This window comes from Gracilinanus agilis, chromosome 3 (genome assembly GCF_016433145.1).
Source record: "Gracilinanus agilis isolate LMUSP501 chromosome 3, AgileGrace, whole genome shotgun sequence".
NCBI classification, from domain to species: domain Eukaryota; kingdom Metazoa; phylum Chordata; class Mammalia; order Didelphimorphia; family Didelphidae; genus Gracilinanus; species Gracilinanus agilis.
Genome location: NC_058132.1, coordinates 525,965,486 through 525,978,655, shown reverse-complemented (window position 1 = coordinate 525,978,655; position 13,170 = coordinate 525,965,486). Strand labels below are relative to the sequence as shown.

The 13,170-nt window shown below is 37.6% G+C and overlaps 1 protein-coding gene across 1 annotated transcript in view; it reads right to left on the bottom strand.

Moving 5' to 3' along the window:
• Window positions 1-13,170, bottom strand: part of DOCK9 (dedicator of cytokinesis 9) — a 356,201-nt gene that overhangs the window by 172,270 nt on the left and 170,761 nt on the right. Inside the window, exon 2 of the mRNA XM_044669345.1 lies at window positions 10,533-10,649. Within this exon, the coding sequence (XP_044525280.1) occupies window positions 10,533-10,649 (117 nt within the window). The remainder of the gene's footprint in view (window positions 1-10,532; window positions 10,650-13,170) is intronic.

Sequence of the window (13,170 nt, the reverse complement as noted above, 5' to 3'; positions counted from 1 at the left end):
TACCAGAACAAAAAGTAAAGGTTTAAAAAGAAAAGAAAGTTATTTTGTAGACTACTGAATTCCAAGAAAGAAACTTCTAGGAATTAAAAAAAAAATCACACACACTTTTCAATAAAGCAGTTAAAAGCAAGCACAGAAAGTTTTCTGAACACTGTATCATAATATTCACATACAATAGCACCACTGCTAATTTTCTTTTCAAAAGGACAGATGGGAACTGTGATTGGGAACTTCCAGGTCCTTTGTAAGTAGCAGGGCTTGGCTTCCTTTTGGGGTCAGTAGTTTTTAGATCATTATCAGCCTCATGTAGGTAGAAAAGGAAAAAAAACTAAAGGAAAAATAAAAATCAGGATGTTATTTAAAGGGAAATGGGTTAGCCACATTTTTCTATACAATGCTGAGAGAATGTGAAGATCCATCTGTACTTAAATATTTTCAAATGTGAATATTCTACTGGAGTCTCCAATAATCTTTGGTCTATTCATCATCTCTCCATTGAGTTCTTGAGCCAATACTTATAATACTGATAAAAGCATCATAAGCAATAGGGCATATGGGTGACAATTTAATCAACAACTGAATTCAGACATGTATGTGCCACATAATGTGAGCATGTAATGTAGAAACCTCAGAGTAGCACACTCCTTTTTATTAAAAGCTCAAAATTGCTCTCATTACAAAATATGTGATATTTTATTCCCTCTTAGTTTATCCAGGATATTAAAGTCCAATTTTAAATTCATAAGTGGCATTCTAAAGTAGTTCAAACCTAAACTGATCTTCTTATGGCCTCTGAGCTTAGCAACTTTGCATGTGTAGCCATTACCAAACAACATCTGTGATGGCCCAATAGACAAAAAATGGAAAAGTATGATGCAGAGATCATCCAAATGATTACAGAGGTAAAAATCATAACCAGCAGCCTCTCCAATTTGCTGCCATGCAAGGAAAATGTATCTTTTGGTAACAGGTCTTTCCAAGAGAAAAGATGAAAGATTTGAGGCCAGTGGTCTCATACACAGGGAAATACTCTGTTCTCTGAGTTTTAACTAAAAGATAAAAATTCTGGCTGCTACATTGAGTTCTGATCAAGATTCCCCAAGTCACCCCACAATTCAACTTGTAGAATTTGTTCTCTTCAGGCAATCAGGACAAAGGAGTACTTCTGTCACCTGGGATACTTAGGCTCAAAGAATGTTCTTGAAATAAAAGTTCTTAGGTAAGAACTGCTACATATGAGATCACGCAATTTTTTAAAACATGCTGCTTAGAAGCAGGAGAACATCGTACACAGTGGGATGATCAACTGTGATGGATTTAGCTACTCTCGGCGACACAATGATCCAGGACATTTCTGAGGGACTTAGGACAAAGAATGCTCTCCACCTCCAGAGAAAGAACCATTGGAGTAGGAACACAGATGAAAGCATGTGATTTTTCACTTGTTTATTTGGGGTTTTGGGTTTATATAATTATCCTCTTACAAAAGTGAACAACGTAGAAATATTTTTAAATTAAATTAAAAATAAAATGTTTCAAAATCTAAATGTCATTGATTTAAAGTTGGAAGAGAATTTAGCAGTGATCTCATGCAACTCCATCAATATACAAATGGAATAAAATGAGGCACAGAAAATTTAAGTGAATTACCTAAGGTCCCACCAGTGAGTAACAGACTAGGCATTCAAACCCAGATCTTCTGATTACAAATTTGCACACATACACTCCTTTTTTTTTTCTTAAACAATGTCATCTATCTTGGTATTATCTCTTTTACTTCTGAAAGTATCTAATCCCCACTGATCTCTACTGTATAACAAAACACTTATCAAATGTTCTCTAAATGTAAATGCCCATTAACACCAGAACAAAGGTGTGATGGTGGCCTTTCTGAATCCCTTCTGAAACAAATAAGAAGGTAAACTCTTTAGCACACATTTGATATCAATCAACAAGATGTTATAAGGAACCTTGTATAAGTCTTGTTGACTGTGTGTCAACAAGACAAGCATAAAACATAAATCTGTCCTTTTGTAGTTGGAGTACAAAACTGAAACACATTAAAAATTAGTTGATGAGGCAAAAAAAGAACATAAATAACTGATAAATTAAGTGACACAGATGATGATAAATGTTAAAGTCTGAGGAGATGAAATTAATGGGAGCTGGGGTAATCATGGGAAGCTCCACAAGGAGAGGTGGGGAAGGGGTACCAGTAGCATCTGGATACATGCAATGGGGAGGGGATCCAGGGTCTAGGCTTAGGGAACCATAATGAGAGACAGCCTATGGGTGACAATGAACACAGAATAAATGAGGGAGTTTAAAGGCTCTGGCATCAGATGTTCTCTAAGCTAGGGTCCTGGAGATCTGACTCGGACAAGATGGCAAGATTTGGCCAGCAGGTTCCTAGCTTCCAGGGGTCCTGCCCCAGGGTTTTCTCCAACTAGACAGGACCCAGACATCTACCTCCCCCTTTCTTTAGCCTCCAGGGCATTTTCTAGCTCTAATGAACCTAGTAATAAAGACCCCTCTACCTGCCTCTTACTGACCTGGCACCTGTTTGCTGCCAATACAGCATCACCTTAAAAGAGGACCTTGAACAGTTAAAACAAGTGCCTTCCTCACTGGATCTATCTCTAACCATGATAGTTTACCTAAACTTATTGCTCAATAGTTAGCATACTCACCCCAACCCCTCCATCATATTCTCTCTATTCCAATAATTCTTAAAACCTGGCTAAAAATACAGAAACCACCAACACTCATCCTCAATGGACCGCTTCCTTAATTCTATCCACCTGAATTCTTTTCTTCCTCCTTCCACTGTGCCCTCTGAAACTCCCGTTCCATAATTAACAAACTTCCTTTGTATTAAAATTCTTTGTTTTTCACTCTATCTTCTGGCATACACTGAAACTAGTCTTCTTCCTGATAACACCACTTCCTGCACCTCTCCTTCTCCGTATTACTTTCACTTTCAATCATAATATCCCCCACACTCCCCTCCAAAACTAAAAACAACTTACTTGCCACCCTGAAGGACTGAATACACTGCCTCCTCTCTATCAATCAGGAACCCCTCTCCACATCAACCCTTGCCTTCATACTAAGGGACTTCAATCTCAATACGGATGCTTCTTCCAATATGCCAACTTTCTAGGTCCCCAAGACAATTCATACAATTAACTCTTGGCATCCAGTATTCCACTTCCATATTCATTCACTCTGAAATTCCTTTTATCGTATCATAATCCTTTATCATTCCACCTTTCTGTTTTATAAACCCTAAACCTGTTTTTTTGTCTCGTCTGGGACCTCCACTCTCTCCATCTCTAGTTCTTTCTCAGGCCATTATCCCTGGACAGGCTGGCTACACTCTTCTCTATCCCAACCTCTTAGTGAATCCATCTAACTCCATATTCTTCTCTACCCTTGGATGGATCACCTTCTTGTCCTATCACTCAATGTGCCTTGCCAAACACCAACCGTGGATTCCTCCAACTATCTGCTTCTCTGTTCTGATTCAAGTGCTGTTGCATTGGAGAACATGAACTAGAGAAAATCAGAAACCATTGCATAGCTATATTATCTTATCTCACCTAGACTATCACTGTAGCATGGCAATTATTCTTTCCTAAAGAATTTCCTATTCCATTACCCATAGTGGCCATTCCAAACCTCATCTCTCATGAAGTATCTCTTTGCACTCCCACCATATTTGTTGAGGATCCCACCTTGCCATTAAAAAACGACAACAACAACAACAACAAAATAAAACCACTTCTTATCTTGTCTTAGAATCAATACTAAGGATAGTTCCAAGGCAGAAGAGGAGTAGGGGCTAAGTAATTTGGGTTAAGTGACTTGCCCAAAGTCACACAATGAAGAAGGGTCTGAGGCCAGATTTGAACTGAGGACCTCTCAGCTCTGGCCCTGGCTTTCTACCCAATGAACCACCTAGCTGCCTCACACTTTGCTATCGCTGTTTAGTTGTTTCAGTAGTGTCTGACTCTTCATATCCCCATTTGGGGTTTTCTTGGCAAAGATAATGGAGAGGCTTGCCATTTCCTTCTCCAGCTCATTATACAGATGAGGAAACTGAGGCAAACAGGTTTAAGACTTGCTCAGGATCACAGAGTCAGAGGACAAATTTGAACTGAAGAAGAGTCCAGGCTCAGCACTCCATCTACTGTGCTACCTAAGAGCCTTTAACTCGACACATATTTTTTTTTAAAGTTACAGCTAATTCAATGAGAGGTCCCTCTGCTTCCCTCCTTAAATTCACCTTTTGCAAGAGGCCTTTCCTGGCCCCCTTAACTGCTGGTGCCTGAGATTACCTCTGATTAATCTGTATATATCATGTGCGTACCGAGACTTCTGCATACTGTCCTCCCCAATAGAATGTGATCTCTCTGGACCAGGATTGCTTTTGCCTTTCTCTGCATCTATAGAGCTCAGTACAAAGCCTGGCACATAGCAAGTGCTTAGTAATTTTTTAAATTAATTTTTATGAAATCAGTCCATATATTTCATCATTGATGTAATAATTTCAATCAATAAAGAATACTTCACTGATCTTAGTATCCTATCCCTTGACTGTACCAAAAAGAGAATTAACTTTTTTCTTGACAAATATGAAAAACTTCCCCCTTCTTCTTTTTTAGTGTACATTTATCTACAGATTTTAAAAGTTATAAAGCATTTTTCCATTCCCCTTTTATCTTTCCCCACCTTCAAATATTTTTTCCCAAATTCCCATATAATTAGACTGATATCTCAATGCATACCTTACAAACAAGGTAAGTTATCTTTTATTTAAATTCCAATTGGAGCAGCTTAGTGACTCAGTGGATTGAGAGGCAGGAAATCCTAGGTTCAAAGCTAGTCTCAGATACTTCCTAGCTGTGTGACACTGGACAAGTCACTTACAACTCCATTGCCTAGCCCTTACCATTCTTCTGCCTTGGTACAAATACACAGGACTGATTCCAAAGCAGAAGGTAAAATAAATAAATATATAAATGAACAGTATCCAACTAAATCAATTTAGAGTCTACAGTAATGAGAGCTAACTTAAGTCCCATGAATCTTGCATTAAATATGTCATTCTTTCTCTGAACTATATTTTCTCCTCTCCCAGATTTATATCTTAATTCAATAATTAAACACATTTGGCAGAGACAACCTATATTCTTTACAACATCTAGCATCTGTTTAATTAGTGAAAAATTAATTCAGTCCACTTGATTTCACCCCAGTCATGTATACAATAGCAAGAAGCTTGAGGTCATAATAGACACAAATGCCTCCTGGCCCCTTGATATTCACTGCTCAGTCCACTTCCTTTTCTATTTTAAGGTGAATTGCTTTCTTTGACCAGCCTCTAGGGTTAAAATTAAAATAAAAAGTAAAAGTAAAAGTAAAGGTAGTTAATTAAACAAGTTGATCCTATCATACTAAATATTCTATCTTTTCATGTGCTTTAATTACTATGATAATTTAGTTAACACAGCAGGAGCTCTAGGGATGCTTTAAAAGATGCACCATCTCTCCATACCTCATCATCACGAATTATCCTTGTTTATAGTTTCCTATGTTCCTATATATTTCTTGTTATTATTTTTCCATTGTTGTTGTTCAATCATTTCAGTCATATCAGACTCTCCATGATCACATATGGGGATTTTCTTGGCAAAGATAGCAAAATAGTTTGCCATTTCCTTCTCCATCTCATTTTATAAATGAGGAAACTGAAGCAAACAGGGATAAGTGATTTGCCTAAGAACACACAAGCAAATAAGTGTCAGAGGATAGAATTGAACTCCGGAAGATGAGTCTTCCTGAGCCTAGTGCTCTACCCACTGCACCACCTACCTGCCCAATAAATTACATAGATGGTATAAAACTACGTTAGTGTTTCCTTACTTGCTGAAATCCTGAAACCAGACTTTATTCTCTATCTTCTGACTGAAAATTTAGGTTGAAATTTATGCTTTCTCATTTTGAGAAAACTAGGAAAATGAAAAAATTAATATTTTTGGATCTACCCATTTCTAGTAAGAAAAAGTTGGTTTGTGTAAAAAAAAAAAAGTAGGTTATCATTAACATGGAAAATCCAAATGGGTGTTTTTCAGGCAATTTCCAAAAGCTAGTTCTGCTATGTTCATTAACAACTGAGCCAGTCCTATGTTTGGGGTTAAAGATGATACTGGAAGTGTTTTATTCTTCTTGCTTCTTAAACATTTATAGCTTAGTCTCGTCACCAAAAGAACGTGGTGCTCTAGATTTGCAAAAGGAAAATGATTTCTAGAGAATCCACTTTGCTGTTTTAATCAGTATAAAAGCACACACATACTCTAAGGCCAGTCATGTTCAGTGAACCTAGAGATAACCTTTAGCTTCCACAAAACTACAGGAAAAATATGTCAACATTTAGTATCATTTGTAGTAGTCTGTTTTTATTGTAGAAATGGAACACAAACCTTGCCAAATTTACTGGCAAAAAAAAAAAAAGTCATGTTTGAACTTTCCACTTGTTTTCTTTTTACCATGTGATATTATTTGTATGAGGTAGTTTTTAAAACATCTCAGGTCACAATAAATTCAAAAAGTGTACTGCTGGAAAGAGTTCTGTAGGAGAACTTTCCTATTAATGGTAAATCATGTTCCCAAGGATTTTTTTTCCCAAATAAGAAAGAAAGAAATTTATTTACTCCATATATTTCAATTCTATAGAGCAGTGGTTCCCAAACTTTTTTGGCCTACCGCCCCCTTTCCAGAAAAAAATATTACTTAGCCCCCTGGAAATTAATTTTTTTTTAAATTTTAATAGCAATTAATAGGAAAGATAAATGCACCTGTGGCCATCACTGCCTCTTGGATCACTGCAGCACCCACCAGGGGGCAGTAAGGCCCACTTTGGGAATCATTGCTATAGAGACAAAATAAGAACATGCTCTTTCTTTGTTAAATGCCCTAACCCTTGGACCACAAAACAAATGCTTCTAAAATCATTCAAGAACCTTTAGTTATTCTGCATAACACATAGGAACTTGAAAGTAGTTTTTTCCAGGCTGTTTTTTGGGGAAGAAACTCTTGATTAATCAATCTACAAACTATTTTTAAGGACCTAATTTATAAGCACTATATCCTAATAAAATTTTTCTTCCTATCATAAAGTTAGAGATGGGTATTCAAGATTTCCTGATATCCAGAAGGAAGACTGTCATCTACTTGTAGGAGATTTTTCGTAGAGACTAATAATCCCAACCTGAGTTGCAGGTTAACTTGGGCTGGGTTAGCTCCCAGATCTACCCACCTGAAGGAGTACAGCTAGTAGTCCTGGAAGAGCTGCAACATCGCTGGAGTGTGTCAGGACTCTTCAGTGAGGATATCCACTTCAGTCCTGCTATTCTTTGGGCCCTGTCTTGCTTTAGTTCTCAGTTCAGTGTAGATAAGTTCCTCCCCTGACCCTGTGGTTTGCCCATAGTCTGGAAGTATAGAAACCACTATTCCCATCCTTTAGACCAGTGATTCCCAAAGTGGGGGCCACAGCCCCCTGGTGGGTGCTGCAGCGATCCAGGAGGGCAGTAATAGCCACAAATGCATTTTTCTTTCCTATTAATTGCTATTTAAATTTTTTAAAAATTAATTTCCAGGGGGCTAAGTAATATTTGTTCTGGAAAGGGGGCGGTAGGCCAAAAAAGTTTGGGAACCACTGCTTTAGACCATAGTTCCCTTAATTAAATTTGTAACAAATCCTCTTGTCATTTTGCTTGCTGGTTTTCACAGACCCCTTGTCTAGGTGGGGCAGGGTGACAGTTAGGGGCTGTCACTTCTGTCAACAGTCATTTCCCCTAACAGTTAAATCCAGTTACCCTAACTTGTTAAGTCCCCAACTATTGTCCATTCCTGTCTCCTACTCACCCTTCTGAACCCACATATAATATTTAAGTTAACTCCCCTGGTTTTCCCCTTAAGAGTACATGGTCAATATTTGTGAATGTTCCATGTGCTGCTGAAAAGAAGGTGCATTCCTTTTTGTCCCTATTTATTTTTCTCCATATATCTATTAACTCTAATTTTTCTAGGATGTCATTCACCTCTCTTACCTCTTTCTTATTTATTTTTTGGTTTTATTTATCTAGATCTGATAAGGGAAGGTTTAGGTCACCCACTAGTATAGTTTTGCTCTCTATTTCATCCTTGAGCTCCTCTAGTATCTCCTTTAGAAATCTGGATGCTATACCATTTGGTGGATACATGTTGAGTACTAATATTTCTTCATTGTTTATACTACCTTTTATCAGGATGTAATTACCTTCCCTATCTCTTTTAACCAGTTCTATTTTTACTTTGGCTCTGTCAGAAATCATGATTGCAACTCCTGCCTTCTTCTTCTCAGTTGAAGCCCAATAGATTTTGCTCTAGCCTTTCATTTTTACTCTATGTATGTCTGCCTGTCTCATGTGTGTTTCTTGTAGACAACATATGGTAGGATTTTGATTTCTAATGCACTCTGCTATTTGCTTCCATTTTATGGAAGCACTATTTCCTTCTACACCAATGTTTTGGTTTTAATCAGTTCCCCAGATCCCCTCCCTTATTGTACTTCCCTTTCTCTCCTCTCCCTTCTTGGTCCTGGAAGAACTCTTCTTTAGAGTCTTTTTTTTAACATACCCCTGCCCTCTCCCTCCCTAGTGTTGCTTCCCTCCCCACCAGTCCTTTTGTTGCCCTTCTACTTCTCTATAGGGGGCAAATCAATTCTCTGCCACAATGGATCTAATTATTCTTCCCTCTTTAAGTTAATTTCAATGCACTTAAGTATTAAGTATTTCCTCTCTCCAACCTCTTTACCCTTCCAGTGTTGATCTTCTTCCCTGTTCCAAAGTTCATTTGGAAGAATAAAAGATCAAGAATTTCAAGGGAAAAAATGAAAAGAAAAAAAAAAAACGTGAAGGAAGGTGGCCTAGCAGTACCAGATATTAAACTATACTATAAAGCAGTGGTCATCAAAACAATATGGTACTGGCTAAGAGACAGAAGGGAGGATCAGTGGAATAGATCTGGGGTAAGTGACCTCAGCAAGACAGTCTATGATAAACCCAAAGAGTCCAATTTTGGGGACAAAAATCCACTATCTGACAAAAACTGCTGGGAAAACTAGAAAACAATATGAAAGAGATTTGGTTTAAATCAACATCTCACACTCTGCAACAAGATAAATTCAGAGTGGGTGAATGACTTGAATATAAAGAAGGAAACTATAAGAAAATTAGGTGAACACAGAATAGTATACTTGTCACATCTCTGGGAAAAGAAAGATTTTAAAACCAAACAAGAGTTAGAAAAAATTACAAAATATAAAATAAATAATTTTGATTAGATTAAATTTAAAAGGTTTTGTACAAACAAAAATAATACAACCAAAATCAGAAGGGAAACAACAAACTGGGAAGAAATCTTTATAACAAAAAACTCAGACAAAGGCCTAATTACTCAAATATACAAGGAGTTAAATAATTGTAGAAAAACAACAAGCCATTCTCCAATCAATAAATGGGCAAGGGACATGAATAGGCAATCTTCAGATAAAGAAATCAAAACTATCAATAATCACATGAGAAAGTGTTCTAAATCTCTAATAATTAGAGAAATGCAAATCAAAAAAAACTCTAAGGTATCATCTCACACCCAGCAGACTGGCTAAAATGACACAAGGGGAGAGTAATGAATGTTGGAGGGGATGTGGCAAAACTGGGACATTAATGCATTGCTAGTGGAGTTGCCAATTGATCCAATCATCAGGATGGCAATTTGGAACTATGCCCAAAGAGTGCTAAAATATTGCCTTCCTTTGGTCCAGCCATACCATTGCTGGTTTGTACCCCAAAGACATCATAGGGAAAAAGACATGTACAAAAATATTTATAACCACGCTCTTTGTGGTGGCAAAAAACTGGAAAATGAGGGCATGCCTGTCAATTGGGGAATGGATGAACAAATTGTGGTATATGCTAGTGATGGAATACTATTGTGCTCAAAGGAATAATAAACTGGAGGAATTCCATGTGAACTGGAATGACCTCCAGGAATTGATGCAGAGTGAAAGGAGCAGAACCAGGAGAACATTATACACAGAGACTGATACACTGTGGTAAAATCGAATGTAATAGACTTCTGTACTAGCAGTAATGCAATTACCCAAGACAATTCTGAGGGATTTATGGAAAAGAATATCCACATTCAGAGGAAGAACTACAGGAGTGGAAAGGCAGAAGAAAAACAACTGCTTGATCACATGGGTTGATGAGGACATGATTGGGGATGTAGACTCTTAATGACCACCCTAGAACAATTATCAATAATATGGAAATGGGTTTTGATCAACGACACATGAAGAAACCAGTGGAAATGAGCATCAGCTACAGGGGGGGGGTCGAGGGTGGGGGAAGAGAGAGCAAGAACATGAATCATGCAACCATGGAAAAAAAAATTTCTAAAAAATAAAATAAAATAAAAACCATTACCTGGAAGTCATCATAAGGAAAAAGCAGCATCTCACGTAAACCATCATTCAAGATTTGTGTCTTCTTCTGGACAATAACATTTTCATAGTCAAGTGGCTCAATTAGCTTTGGTTTTGCCTAGAAAAGAAAACAGCTTTCTTAAGCACTTCGAGTTTCTTGAGTAAAAACCATTCATTAAACCATGTAATATACAATCTCTGCACAATTTTCTTTCGAGTGGAAAACAAATCCTTAAAAAACCCCATAAGTCTCTGTTTACATGCACAATCCATAATATAATTGAGTAGGATGAATAGCAGATATTCTTGTTTTTAAAGGGAAAATATATAATTGAAAGAGAACTTGAATCCTGAGGAATTTCATTCATGTGTTGAAAATACCATAAACTTAAAAAAAAAAAGAAAAAGAAAAGCAGAGGCACAAGCATAAATGTGTCCTATTGATTCAACTTCCTGAATCAATTTTCATATGTGTCCTTCTATTTCTGTTACTGCTACCTACCATAGGCTCTCAAGACTACCCTCTTGGGCTGCCAAACAGCCCACTGGACTGGTTTTCCCAGTCTTATTATGTTCTCCCCAAACCATCCTCTGGATATTCACCAAAATAATCTTTCTCTGGATTGTAAAACATGTGGTTTAGAATAAGGTATATGAAGACAGGAAAGGTAGGAAGAAGCCAGGTTACAAGGCATTCAAAGACCTCCACAACCTTACTCCCATCTACCTTGATAGTTCTATCTCTTATTCTTCCTATTTGTAAAGGAGAAGCAGTATAACGGATATCATCAGGAAAATGCATGACAGGAAAAGAAGATGGACCAGTCTTGTTACAAGAATTAGGGATAGTGTATGCACCATTGATGTGCTCCAGTGGTTCTGAGGTGATGCCAAGAGAATGAAAGGAAGACTTCCTCTCTGAAGCAGATTTGCAGATGGCCATGGACAAGAGTTGGACAAGACAAGCAGATATAGATAAATAAGGATCATCAGTAAAAGAAGAAAGGACATTGATAAAATCATAGATTCAAGGAAAGGAACTCTGAAGTATGTATATTCTCTTACTTCCCCACTACCATCCCATCCAACATTGGCCAATCATCTGTGTAACTGGAATTAGCTCACCCTCATTCATTCTTTAGACTTTAGCCACCAGGAATAATGTCACCCCACCCAACTTAGAATTAAGTGGGGAAGGGGAGGTCTGTGACCCACATGTGATAGTAAGTAACAAATCAAAAATAAGTGACTTCCCCCTGGGCAGTCAAAAAGAGGGTTGAGGCTGGACGCAGGAAGTGACAAAAGCTGCTATCTTTTAAATATGATTGTAACTTCCTGTGCGGGGCTTTTCACACTTTGAATTTAGTGTTGAAGGAGCTCAGGTGAGACCTGAGACTGCTTCCCTTTGAATTGTCATGTGGGTAAGTTAGGCTGACTCCCTTTCTCTTCCCTTGGGTTTCTGGAGGCTCTAGCCTCAAGGAGGCCTCTTTTCTTAGAGGAGGCCTTGTGGCTAGAAGCCTTGTTTAACTAACCTCTGGGCCCCTTCTGCTGGGGCCTCTAAGCCTCCCTGGTTCAGGCCTCCAGTCCAGGCCAGAGTTTCACTCTCTCTCATTTTCCCTACCTTCAACTTTCCTAAGTGTAAATAAACCACCATAAAAGTCATCCTGACTTGGGTCTCTTATCTGGAATCGAGTAATAGATCCCTGGAGACCAACTTTAATATCCAGTCCAACCATAATCTTTCCAATTTCCCCCCTTTACACAACCCAGAACAGAGTGGAGTACTTTTCCACTTTTGTGCCTCAATCCATGCTCTTCCCCCCTCCACCATCTTTAGTTTTCTCTCCCATCTTTCAAGACCTGGCTCAAAATGCAATCCTAGCATGTTGTAATTAACTGGAAGTCAAGAAACATGGGTTAAAATCTTTGCTGACACTCCTGGGTCTGTGACTATGGAAAAGTCACTTAAATTCTCTGAATCCTGGTTTTCTGACCTATAAAATGGGATAATACATTCCCAAGATAAATGGCCAGAAGTCATAAAGTTCTCAAAGAAACCAATTGTTAGTACCACAGCTGAAAAAACCTTTCAAAGGTTCTAATAATAAAAAAAAAAAAAGAACCACCATCCCAAAACTTTGAGTCTAAAAAATTAAAAAAATCAACAGTGAGGGAGTTATAAGGAAACAGAGCCCGATGTGATACTATTAGTGGAGCTATGAATTGGCATAATCTTTTTGGAAAATAGCCTGTCAATGCATGATATGAGTTGTGAAATGGGTCATGCCTTTCCATTCAATGATCCTCCTGTTAGGACAGCACCCTGAGAATGTGAGTAAAAGATAGGAAGAAAATGAGCTGGGCAAAAATATTTATACTGGTCTTATTTGTAATAGCAAAAAAAAATTAAAAAATTAGAGAATAATGGATTAGGTTATGCTGCGATACTTTATTACTACACTATAAAAATGACACTCTAAAGAATAGGAAAAAAACTGGGAAATGATTATACTAAACAATAAGGACAAAGACCTTGACTATGACTAACGTGATAAAGATGCAGAGGAAAAAAGATTAGAAGAGAAAATAGAAGCACATGAGAAATTAGGATTATTATCTTAAACAACTATATATATATA